The sequence below is a fragment of the Copadichromis virginalis genome, linkage group LG23 (assembly GCF_057382275.1).
Source record: "Copadichromis virginalis isolate Kocher_CV1m ecotype Utaka linkage group LG23, C_Virginalis_male_GT1.1, whole genome shotgun sequence".
Taxonomy (NCBI): Eukaryota; Metazoa; Chordata; class Actinopteri; order Cichliformes; family Cichlidae; genus Copadichromis; species Copadichromis virginalis.
Window position 1 is genome coordinate 2524345 of NC_140639.1, and position 13312 is coordinate 2537656.

General features: G+C 41.7%; 1 protein-coding gene across 3 annotated transcripts in view; it reads left to right on the forward strand.

Annotated features, from left to right (window-relative positions):
• Positions 1-762: 762 nt before the first annotated feature.
• Positions 763-13312, forward strand: part of osbpl9 (oxysterol binding protein-like 9) — a 37118-nt gene continuing 24568 nt past the window's right edge. For 2 of the 3 annotated variants that reach the window (XM_085450025.1, XM_085450026.1), the window contains exons 1-4: positions 763-967; positions 1219-1343; positions 5216-5266; positions 10917-10995. In XM_085450025.1, coding sequence (XP_085306151.1) covers positions 925-967; positions 1219-1343; positions 5216-5266; positions 10917-10995 — 298 coding nt within the window. In that variant the 5' untranslated portion in view covers positions 763-924. Of the gene's footprint in view, positions 968-1155; positions 1344-5215; positions 5267-10916; positions 10996-13312 lie in introns of all 3 variants that reach the window. The other variant, XM_085450027.1, reaches the window with a different exon arrangement.

A 13312-nucleotide genomic window follows, 5' to 3' on the forward strand; every position in this document is an offset into this window, starting at 1 on the left:
TGCAGTAAATTTCAAGTGGAACAGACGATGTTAGCCAAGTGTTGCTAATATGAGGGCCATTTGTTATTTGGGGTTTTCTCTTTTTTATCTTAGGGTCTATACCTTACAACACAAAGCGCCTCGAGAGAACTCTTGTTGTGATTTGGCACTACATAAATAAAACTGACTTGATTTGAATTAAATCTTTCTGTGTAAAATATGCTGCTCAAAAGCTTAAGGAACACTTAAAATTACACATTGGATACAGATCAATAAAATATTCAAGTTGAAAATCTTTACTGTCAAGCAGCAGGCCCTGTCTCTATCAACTCTCTTGTACACCGTCCTTTGGTTTGGATGGCTGACTCCAGGTGTATAAACTCATCGAGCTTCACTACCTCTACTCTTTCCATGTTTATCGTTCAGCCTTTCTCCCTCTCATTCACACACGTCTTCTATCTCACTCACACTGACTTTATTCTCTCTTCTCTCCAGAGCATGCCTCCACCTCTCTAGGCTCTCTGCCACCTACTCCCTACCCTTACTAACGTTGTCTGCACACACCATAGTCCACAGAGACTCCTGTCTGACCCAGGGGCTTTTTGTATGCCCCTCACGATTCCCATTGTCACCCCCACCCTTCTGCAGCACCCATGCACCGTTCTGTTTTTGGTGTGCCACCCCAATATTTTAAGTGGCCCCCATATGGCCACCCCTATGAAAAAATTCTGGATGCGCCCCTGGTCTGGCCTGTCCATCACCATGGCAACCAAGAAGGGACTCAGATCCAATCCCTGTTGTATTACAACCATCATACATGTCCTGCAACTCTCTCTACTGTTCTCCATCAGCACTGTCAAAGCAAACATAGCATCTGTAGTGTATTTGACTTTTTCTGTAAAAAAAATAATTGATGAAACTAGGACAGCATAGCAGACACTTAAAATGAACTCCGGTAATTCACACGTTTGTGGATATAAAAAAAAAGGTAAGATTCAATAATAATAACAACATCTTTATCAAAATCACTGGAAACGACTTTTACTTGGATGATTATTTATTTATTTATAGTTTTAGTCGTTTTGTGTCAGAGCATGATCTCCTGGTCAAGTGACTACTCTTACTTTATTTTCACTGAATGCTGAATGTGATGAGCGTCATCATCATCATCATCAGAACGATAATCTTCCTCATACCATGACGCCTACCCCACACCATATCCGACTCCTCCCCGCCCAGAGCCTGTTGTAAAGATGGCGTCCATCATGGAGGGGCCGCTCAGCAAGTGGACCAACGTCATGAAAGGCTGGCAGTATCGCTGGTTTGTTCTGGACTACAATGCCGGCCTGCTGTCGTACTACACGGTACGTTCATCTCGGCTGCGATTGTCAGCATGTCTTGCTCAGGAGGTTAGACTGTGGAAGTTGCGGCTGGTCGTCAGCAGAAGTGGGAGAAGGGCCTTGTGTTTGTCAGGAGTTGGGAGTCTCAGCTGGCAAAGCGAGGCGAGTCTCTGTTGGTGACGGATGCGTACGTTGGCCAATAGCAGAGGCTTTCGAATGCTAACTGACCAATCGGGTGATAGCATTTTTTGCCCATGCTTCCGCAATTGCGGCTAGCTAGCACAGCTACACGCTAAAACCCCACAGTATTCACGTAGAGATAGTTATGGATCGTTTAAACTGTCAGGGGAAATGAAGAGAGAAATGTGTGTGGATGCGTGAGAGGCGACCTTTGTTCTGATAGTTAACCAAGCGAACAGCGTTCACTAGTTTCCTTAAAGCTACACTGCAAAGGTAGAGAGTGGCTGCTGGTTAGTTAACCTCACCGGGTGTTTGAGCAGTATATAATGTGGACTGTAAACCAGGCAAAAGTTATAACCGGTGAAACAAGCTGTAGGGAAGAGCGAGTGCCGTCCATTCCTCTGACAGAGTGAAAAAGAAATCAATGTACTCTTGTTCACATAGAGAGCGATTGACAGTGTTATTCTGAAGGGATGAACACAGTAACCTGAGCTGTCAGGTAACCGTGACTGCAGTTAGTGTGCTGAATTATAGTCGTCACCATGATAGGAGGTGTGAGAAGAATCTGCCAACAGGATCTCAAATAATCCTGATTGGCGGTCCAACATTGTATTGATGGCATGTGTGTTGTCTTGTGGGTCTTTGATCAGTTTGTTGTAGGGCTGCTCGATTATGGCAAAAATGATACTCACGATTATTTTCACTGAAATTGAGATCATGGTTATTTGACGATATTTATTTAACCCTTTAAGACCTACCATAGAACCAAGTCCGCCAGAGCTTATATTATTTTTTTACATGCTGTAGTGCCATTTGTGGGAGCATTTCAAGTTGCTATACATCAATACAACTGTTATAGCCCAAATTTTAATAATATGTCTGCATTAAGTCCATAGTAATTATATTAATTGCAAAAAAAGCGCAATAAACTACAAAAAAAATTGAAAATCGTTTTTGTTTTTTTTTACATATATTTCTACTTGGAGAAATTTAAGAGGTTTATCCCTCAAAACTTTAAATACAAAAAAGTTGCAAAAAATAGTTTACAACAACAGGAAATTTATTTTGAGTATCTTCATAGTTTTATTTTGGAGATACACCAATTTTTATATATACTGCAGGAAAAACAAAAAAAAACAATCCTATGATGCAAATTTGCAAAGAAAACAGCATGTGCATCAAAATAAACTATTTCTAGCAGTGCAATTCTAGTTCTAAGCATCACGGAATCTATTCAGAAAAGTCAAACATGACTTATAAAAACACCAGTATAGGCTTTTAAGGCCTACAAGTAAAAAACTACATTTTCCGCGAAAATGACGTCACTTCCGGTTTCGGGCAGGAAATGCGACAGTTCACGTTGACGTCTTTTTCAATGTGGGAAGTGTTAAGAACAGCTGATCAGATCGGCAAAGTGTTTCTGGAATATTATGTTTTTGTTCCTGCAAGTGCTTTTTATGCAATTTTTGCAAAGCTTTATGTGGAAGGAAACCGGGACCTAGGACAAGCTGATGGCATCAGATGTAAGTACAACTCCTCCGGTTTCATATGCAAAACAAATTATTGCGCTAGCTTACATGGTTCAGGTTCTACAGGGATTTAAAAATAGTTACACAAAACAGAGCATGCTGCTCTGACTGGCTTTAAAGGGTTAATAATAACAATGTATTGAATAATGACTTTAAAAAATAATATAAAACAGTGCAAATACTGATAACAGTGCAAATGTTTGCAATATAAGAAATAAATGAAAAATGTAAACATCTATGTTTAGTGAACTTTGCAGTGTTGCTCTGTGGTGCAGCTACTACACCATAGCAAAGTTTACACACTGTGTCTACTTGATCCACGTCTGACTGAACCCATAATGTTTCCACACCACTGAAGTTTTTTTTTTTTACCTCTTTTTTCAACCAAGGCAGTCACTCTCCTGTCCAAATAACTTCTGCTTAGCTTTCCGAGCTTCCCTCGGGTCCTCTTAATTGTTGTGATGCGTGTTCGAAATGCAGAGCGGTGCGCTCGATTTACCACACGGAGCAGCGCAAGAGTAAAGCATGAGGGAGGGAGGGGCTAATAATCGGCTCAGTCATTTTTAATGATCGTTGAAAGCCCAGATCGTAATCGTGATTAAAATTCGATTAATTGAGCAGCCCTAGTTTGTTGATTCTCTGTCCAATATATCCGCTACAGTTGTGATCAGGAGTTTACACACAACTTATTTCTTTAAGAACTTTAAAATACAAGAACTTGAATTTATCTAGGATTTTCTAATCCACACTGGGCCAAAAATACACATAGCGGCTCGAATATATACATACAACCCGACTATTATTTGGTTAGATGTTTCTTGGTGAGTTGCACCTTCACCAGACACTTTTGGTAACCATCAATAAGCTTCTGGCATAATTGTGGCTGGATATTTTTTAACTCTTTGCAGAATTTGAATACATATTGGGGCTACCACCACCATGCTTGACAGTTGGTACAATGTTCTTAGGTTTGAAAGCTTGACCTTTAGTCTACAAAAATAAATCTGTAATAGTGGCAAAAATAATGACCATTGCATCCAAACAGCTCAATTTTCTTTTTCTTCATTCGGTCATAAAACGTTTCTCTAGACACCATTTGGTTTGTCCGTGTGGGCCACTGACAATTTCAGTTGAGCTCGAAGGTGTCGACTTCTTGGTCAGCGCTTTTACACTTCATGGCTTGAATCTTCATGGTTCTTGAACATCCTGAGCAAGCGTCACTCATCTGAGGGTGACAGGGTCTTCTTCCGTAGGTTAGTGAAGTGCTGACAGAACTGAATAATTTGTATTTATATAGTTTTTTAAAATGATGATCTTGGAATCTGCAGTTGTCTACAAATGGCTCAAGTGATTTCCAGAGCTGACTTTGCCATTGTTCTGAATGTCGGTTCATCCAGTGAGTGTCAAAAAATGTATTTTTTATCCTGGTAAAGAGAAATCTCCAGTTTAGTGTATCGTGATCACTCAGGAGAAGTTATCAGACACACACTGTAGAACCTTCAGCCCAACTTATTCCAAGATCAGAGAGAGTGTATGTATGTATTTGACATTCATGCGCAGGGTGAGTGTGTGTACTGGCTTTGATTTAGCGCTTTTATACTCTACCTGAGCACTTTTTGCAACATGCCTCATTCACAAGCACACGATTTTTTTTCTATGCTTTTTCTACTACAGTGCTTTCTGTCTAACATTCACACACATTTATGCTCTGATGGATATATCGGAGAGCAACTCGGGGTTGGTGTCTTGCCCGAGGGTATTTGGCACGCAGACTGGAGCAGTCAGATCAATTAGTAAATGACCTGCACTCCCTCCTGAGCTACAGACACCTCTACTTCTGCCTGTATTTGCATCCCTGTTTTGCTCATGTCCAAATTTATTCTGAGCGTTATTCATTTCAACAAAAAGTAAGAAACTTTTTTAAAGTAACTCTAAAAATATGGTTAACATGAATTATTAAGCCACGACATCAGTCACATTTTCTGCCATTTACTTTTATTATTTTAGGAGAAATCTTCTCTATTTTCTTATAATAAGACTTTTGGAACTTCTGGACTTTTGAAAGTTGTTGGAATTATTGAAATTTCCGAACATAAACATGTAAAAATGTGCTTGCATTTAAATGCACATCATGTTCTCATACTTTAAATGTTTTGATCCCTGACTGTTTGTTTTATTGATTCACAGTCAAAAGACAAGATGATGCGAGGATCCAGAAGAGGCTGCGTACGACTCAGGGTAAGAGCCTCGAACCCTTCGTGATAGTTTTCCTTAAATGTATCCTGTGCGTCCTTGCTTACCTGCTTTACCTTTGTTTCTGGTTATCTGACATGATTTGGTTTGACGGGTCTCTGTTTGTTGACGTAGTTTGACGAGTTTCACATACTCATAAATCTGCTGCTACGTTCCAGTAAAGCACTTCTCCTTTTCTGAGCACTTTCAGTTTTGGCTGCTGTCCACTAGATAGCAGCAGTTGTCATACTTGTGTGTTTGTTTCTTCTTCATAACAAGGGAGCCTTGGAAGAATGAGCTTTCTTTTTATAATTGTGAATGTCTAAAGACATGAAGGATAAAAAGCAGAACTATGTCTGTTGACCAATAAAAAGGTTAAAAGAAAGTGTCTGGTTGCTTTTTGCTCATCGTGCTGGTTTGCTGCGTTTGAAAGTAAACCTGTTTGTCCTTGGTTTGTGAATTCACTGTATGTTCTAACATGACTGGGATCAAAGGTTGAGTTGAAGTAAAGTTTGCACACTCGAGACGAGGGAGGAGATTGTTGATGTGACCAAAACAGAGCTTCTTAGTCTGGCCTTGTTGTCCGTATCTACGTAGCCATTTTATACACTTCTAACCTTTAGACTTCCTGGAAGCTGCACATCAACATATTAAGTTTCTTGTGTTTTCAGTTGGCTGGTTGACTTAAAAAATAGGAGAAAGTTGATTATTTTAAAAATAAGCACTCACTATTTTAGCCAGGTAGGACCGAAAAGAGGAAGTATCTTCTGAAACTATCTGTACAGAGGATCCAGTTTCATGTACTCGTATGTAATCATGCAGTAATGGCAAATGAGATTGTAGAAAACTATCAGATTAAAACCCTGAACAAACTCTTAACGAGTCACTCTGCTTTGACCCGTCTTAAATAGCAGCAAAGTCATATCCTCCGATGTAGCGTTATACTGGTTGCAGGGCATTTTCCTTCAATTGAATATTCAGTGGTTTTGCAGTGAAAGTCAACATTATTCTGTGATAATGAAATAGCAGTCAACATACATGATGTCGTTTGTTTCAAACATTTTAATCAGACAGGATGTAGGAGAGTGCATCCCCATCCTGAACTGTGCTAATGCTGTCAACACACTTCATGACTGGGTTGCATTATCCTGATTGATTATTTGGTCAATACCCTCTCACTCCACAACGTCCTCAATTGTCAGACAATCGCCGGTGCTATTTTTATAAAGAGAAGCACCATGTCAGTCGTTCACTACCTGTGAAAAACGCCCTGTCCAAACCCAGTGGTGACTGCAGTTTAGTACATTTACGTCATTAAATTAATTAAACTCTTGTCAACAAAGTCATTGTTGTGGCTGCGTGTTATTAACCCTCGAGCAACGCTGTGTAGTTTTAATATCACAACCAACATGTTATTAAATCTAAACACTGTCAGACAGCCTCTCTGGCTAGGCTGGATGTTGCGTCCAGTTTTGTGTTTACTGATGTTTACTACACTTTCACACAGTATGTTTATATATTTGGTTTAACAGGAACTATATGATGGTGGAGTTTTCCATGTCTATAAAATTCACTGGCCACTTCATTAGTTACACCTTGCTGATTCAGCAGGGTGCAGGTAATGGTGCTCGGAGATTTTAATTCAATACAGGTTTATTTATATCACAACAATGGTTACCTAAAGGCTCTTTATACAGCAGTGTAAAGAGTTTGCAGTATTTGGGAGAAAAGCCCAACAGTCAGACAACAAAGGAAGAGAGGAAGAAGCCTGTGGTAGACCCAGGCTCAGGGAGGGGCATCCATCTGACCGGTGGGGGTGAGAGGAAGAAGAAAAGAGAAAGGACAACATGGGAGACAAGATAGAAGACGCATGTTCAGGATATGCTGCAGTGGTATATGAACATCTGTCGATGCATTACTGGAAATCCTGTTCAAGTCTTAAGAACAACAAGTCAGCATTCATTCTGAGAGTGAAGTGCTCTGTTAGGCTGATATGATACTGTAAGATATGATAGGGTCTTATCTTTGTATGGGAGGAAACTTAAATTTAACTGGGAAGCAATAAAGAAAAGTGAGTGTGAGAGAAATATGGTCTGTCTTTCGTGTGCCTGTCAGCACTCTTGCTACAGCGCTTCGGACTCACCGAAGGCTTTTGTAGGATGTTTTAGAACAACCTGATAAAAATGAATTGTAGGAGTTACTGTTGAAGAAATGAATGCATCAACTAGTTTTTCAGCATCACTCTGAGATGGCTTTTTTAATTTTAGAGATATTTTACTGTTGAAGAAAGCAATGCTACATGTTTGTTTAATATACGCGTTGAAGGATCTGATCAAAAATGACTCCATGATTTTATACACTGTTACTGGAGGCTGTCACGCCATCCTGAGCATGAGTATCTCACTAGGCAACATGTTTATATGATTTTTACAGCCAAATATAGTCTGATAACTCTACTGCTCTCTTTTAGTGGCTTAGTGGTATAAATACAGCTGCATTAAAAGTGTGTGGGACGTAGCCTGTCAGTAAATCGATCGTCTTTGACGTGGTAGCATTAACGTGTGATAAAACCTCTCGATGGGCTTAAGATAAGATAAGATAAGATAAGATAGAACTTTATTAATCCCTCGGGTGGGTTCCTCTGGGAAATTCGACTTCCAAAAAAAGCACAGCAACGACCGAAGTTACAGAACTGTTATATATATATACACACACACACACACACACACACACATATATATATATATATATATATATATATATATATATATATATATATATATATATATATATATATATATATATATATATATATATATATATATATATATATATAAATACAGAGACAAATATAAATAAAATATACAAAGGGGATAAATAGAATAAATAGGAATAAAAAATAAATTGCAGGGATTCTAACGAACATGTCGATGCGTAAGAAATTATTGAAGTCGGTTTGGAAAGGTTGGTTTTAATATCAGCAGTTACTAAAGTTGCTGTATTTAATCTGTATGGATGTAAATGTTTCTTTAATGGTTAAAATTATTTGTAAATACATTAATTAATTACTCGTTTAAGTTGAAGGAATATTCAGCTCAGCAGAGCTCTGACTGTTTGTTAGCCTGCCCACATTAATGCCAAGAAACCTGCCATTGTTCTTATTTTCTTTAATCAGTGATAAATGTTGAGATCACCTGGTTCATGAAGAGCTTTTTATAGACCAACAAATGATTGGTTTCCAGGCCAAATGAAGATTTGCTCGCGAACTTCCAACTACTTCAAGCAGCACATTTGAGTTATGCCAGAGAAGTTGTTGCCTTCATGTTTTTAGAGGAACATCAGTGTCCAAGGTCGTCCACAGTGAGGATGGAGCTGTATTAAGAGATAATCGACCTCTATGAAAATCAGGTTTTGGTAGCTGTTCTGCATTGAGTTGCTATTGTTGATGGTATGAAGAACATGCCATGAAGGGAGCACTTCTCTAAATTATTTAGACCACTTTCAGAAAAACATCTTGTCCACTGAAATTGTTTTCCTAGTGCTGTGTAGTCCATTATTACAATATTAAATGTTTAATAATAAATATGTGTAGAAGTGTAATATTACAGAGGGAAAACTGTGAGTGGGCTTATGTACACTTTGAGTGAAGCTACTCAAGTCTAACAGTGAATTAAATGCAGTGTTGAGGCTGCAACTTTTAGCATCTACATCAGGGGTGGGCGACTCCAGGCCTCGAGGGCCGGTGTCCTGCAGGTTTTAGACGTGTCCTTGATCCAACACAGCTGATTCAAATGGCTAAATGACCTCCTCAACATGTCTTCCTGGTAATGAACTCATGTGATTCAGGTGTGCTGACCCAGGGTGAGATCTAAAACCTGCAGGACACCGGCCGTGAGGCCTGGAGTTCATCACCCCTAAATCTACATGAATGTTCGCCCATTTTAATGAGCTTATGTTAACTGAGAAATCAAAAATAAAGAGGTGTGGAGCAGCGCCTGGTGTGGTCTCTGCTGCTGCAGCCCATCTCTTTCACGGTTTGACGATCACAGACACTCTCCTGAATACTTTTTACCCATTTTCTATTTTTCAGACCATTCTCTGTAAACTCTGGATGTGTGAGAAAGTCCCAGCAGATAAGCAGCTTCTGAAATACTCAGACAGCCCATCTGGCAACAACAATCGTGACACATTCAAAGTCGTTTAAATCCTCTTTCATTTTGATGCTCGGTTTGAACGTCAGCAGGCTGTCTTCATCATAGCTACACTGTCAAATGCTTTGAGCTGCTCTTGGCAATTACAGGTGTACCTAATAAAGTGGCTGGTGCATGCAATGCAGTTTTGCTGCACTTAGGGTTGCAGGTATCATCTGTCACATTTGATAAGGGCTGGGTGTCTGTATCCGTTTCATTATGCGTTTCCAGACACGTGCATACAAATATGAATCTCTTGTCAGTGACCTGTTTTTTAACTATTTAGTTTTTAATATAAGACAAATTAATATTAATTTACCTGTAATATTACAGGTTTACAACACATCACAAGATACTGTACAATGTCTGTGAAGGTTCTCAGTCATCCAGGTCATTGTAGTCGAAGGAGCTTGCAAAGAAAAGCGTCTGGACTTCTTTAAGTTGCTTGAAGACGTTTCACCTCTCATCCGAGAAGCTTCTTCAGTTCTAAGGTCAAATGGTGGAGAGTCATCTGACCTCAGGAAATCACATGATAGGGTGGGGCCAGGTTTCACAATGAGCTCACCCGAAACTCTGGCTGATTGGGACCCACACCCAGTTTCACACCTTGGCTCAGGCGATTAGAGGATCATCAGGGGGTCCTTTTGTCCCTCTGTGGGGGGAAACTCCCACTAGGTTTATATCTGGGACTCTCCACCATTTGACCTTAGAACTGAAGAAGCTTCTCGGATGAGAGGTGAAACGTTTTCAAGCAACTTAAAGAAGTCCAGACGCTTTTCTTCGCAAGCTCCTTTGGATACTGTACAATCCAGAAGCCCTCAGAACAGAGACGTGTCCCTGAAAGTCAGTTCAAAGCAATGGCACAGACTTTATAAAGGTTGTATAAAATAAAAATGTAAAAAACAGAGTTTTTCAGGGGTCAACAAACAGATTTTACAGCTGTTTTATCCACCCCTTACAGAGATTTGCTGTGTAAGCAACCTCTGAGTCACACGCCCTGTTTCTGTTGCTAGGAGCTAATGCCCCAGCCAGCCAGCAGGCCGTTCCTCTGCAGTTCCTTTTTTCCTTTTTGGCTGCTGCTCCCTGGTGTACTTTTTCTCTCTCTCCACCCTTCCCTGCCTTTCTCCTCCTTCACTCTCCCAAATCCCACCTCCTCCCCTCCCTTCTTCTCTACCATGTTCCAAAAGACTGCACTCATTTTTGTGTGTCTGCGAGAGAGAGAGAGAGAGAGACGGTGATTTATTTTAGTTTTTGAGGAAAAAGATGACGAGGCAACAGGAAATTGAGCTTTTGAAGAGAAGAGGGTGAGCTGCTGAGAATGACTAGGGTTGATTAATAAATGAGAGCCAGTTGGGGACATGTTGAGGGCACGAAGATCGAAATGGAAAGTGGAGTATGACGTGTCCCTGTCTGACTGCCTGCTTTTCCCGTTCTCTCTCTCCCCTCCTCTCTTTCTGTTTGCCCAGGGAGCTGTGATCGGCATCGATGACGAGGACGACAGCACATTCACCATCACTGTGGACCAGAAGACTTTCCATTTCCAAGGTGAGGCGTCCCCCCGGTTAATTCTGCTCTCTTACAGCCCCCCTCTTCTCCTCTATGTAGTCCTCTGTGAATGCTTTGCATTCAGCCATGCTGTCCATTTGCTCTCTCACTCCCTCTCTCTCCCCTTCCTGCCTTTTAACGTCTTGGATTGGTTTGCTCTACTGCCAGCAGACACGCACACACTGGCATCTACACAATCTCAAAGCATGCTGCAAGCGTCTGAGCTGTTTCTCTCTTCCTCTTCGAGCTCTGAAGTTGGACTGACATATTTCGGTAAACAAGATTTGTTCCACTGCGAGCTAAACAGATTCCTTTGGAGCAGAAGAAGCAATTAAGACTTCTTTTTCCCTTCAGCCGTCTCCACTGCAGCTGAAGAGGAAGATTGCTGCTTATGTGTCTCTGCAGTTGAGCCACTGGGAATAATAAGGGGATACTGCTGAGCTCAGGTCTCTTCTTGCTGCTGCTCCTGCTGCTCGCCTTTCGCCGCACCGCTGCTGCCGTCGCTCGCTTTCTAACAGCCGGTTGCTCCGTAGGGACAGGATTGGCTCCCACCTACAGCATCGCCCCCCTCCCTCGCGTCCTGTCAGCCCCTTCCTCCTTTTGACAGGGACCCATCCTGTTCAGTACACCGCAGACACCTTTTTTACCCTGTCGCTCCGCCAGGTCTTTAACTAACCTCCTCTAACTTTGGTTCATTTCCGCCCTTCCATTTGTCCATTTGTGTCTGTTTCGCCACCACCAAATCCCTGCACACTTCACTACCAGCATCCCCTTTCACCTCCTTCCTTGAGGGTCACCAGCCACAGTCCATGGGCCCCCCGCCCTTCTCACCTCCTCCATGCCCTCTCCTATGTCTGTGTTCCGAAGCTGTATGCTGTGGTTCTACAAACGCAAGGGTAAGGAGAAAACCACGACGTCAGCATGCATGCCAGCCCGGGGCGAAAGGATCGCAAGGAGGCGTCGTCTGTTTGTCTTCTGGGATGTACGGTCAGGGTGGAGCAGTGCGCTCCGTGGTGCATGGTAGAAAGGGTTTGCAGTCGAGGTTCAAGGACAGTTCAGACTACGACTGTTTAGTCACTGTCCGCGATGAGGTAACGTTCGTATGCACAGTCCTCAGATGTTTGCACAAACTCGCTGTGTTATTTTAGAAAGGGATGTTTATGTTACTGGTGTTGCTGGTTCGCTGTGGAGACGTCGTTTTGTCTCCCTCGGGACAGTAACTCGCATGCGGATGTATTCATCAGTGAATAATGGCTCAAATATCATTGTCTTTATTTAATCTGGTGCTTTTCTGCAGCTGATGTTTGTCAGTCAAGATGCATTTATTTATATTTCCATTGCATTTATTTTTATCTGAGTTAACTGAGTGTGTGAGCAGGAGATGCAAATTATATTCTAATGAGAGCAAATCAATCATCAGTCAAAGAGGGAAATTTCTGCGCGTTCAGCGACAGTGAGACACCGAAGGTTTCTGCCGTTCGAGTTAAACCTGTCGATTTGAAAGCAGCGAATTCTCCCACGGTCGTCTTTTTGAGTGAAAACAATGAAAAGTTGATGCAAGACACATCTGCTTTCCAAATACCCAGCGGAGGACTGAAGTGTCTCATGTGTCTCCGCTGGCAGGACGAGCAAAAAATTGGCACCGAACATGAGATTTTGCATCAGCTGTTAGCTGAGATATCAAGAGGATGTCGGGCAGGACTAGTTTCTGTGTTGCTGTAAAACGATCCTGGAGTAAGAGTGTTATGCAGTCGGTCTCACAGGACTGGCAGCAGCATCTCAATGGGCCAGTGTGTGCGTTTCCTGGTCATGGATGGTGCGCCGGTGTAAAGAAACGAGCGAGAAACTGAGATTAGAACTTATATTCAGAGCGATGCTTTTCCTTTTATCCCTGCAGTCAAAACTGCTCATTTCTAAGCTGCACGCTGCTACTGCACAGTCCATATTACAGGTTAAATTATAGTTCTGAGCTCACAGTCCACTGTGCTAGCCTGGAGTGCGGCTCTGCGCTCCTTCTATTTAGAGAAACATCCATTATTCATCAGCCTCTCTCCCCCGGCGGTGCATCATAGCTGCCTGAGAGCCCTTTTCCTCATTTCCCCTCTTTGCTCTTTGCTGGCCTTCTGTTATCTGCTAAAGCTATCTGTCTTCTCTCTCCCAGTCGGGCAGCACACGTCCGGGATGAGAGACCTCTGTGTGTTCTCCGTCTTGTTCTGTCTCTCCTGGGCCCTCCCTCACCTCAGCATCACCTGCACTGTCAGCTCTGTCCTTTTGTTATACGTTTTGTTCACAGCTTTATCTTCATTTCGACCTCTCT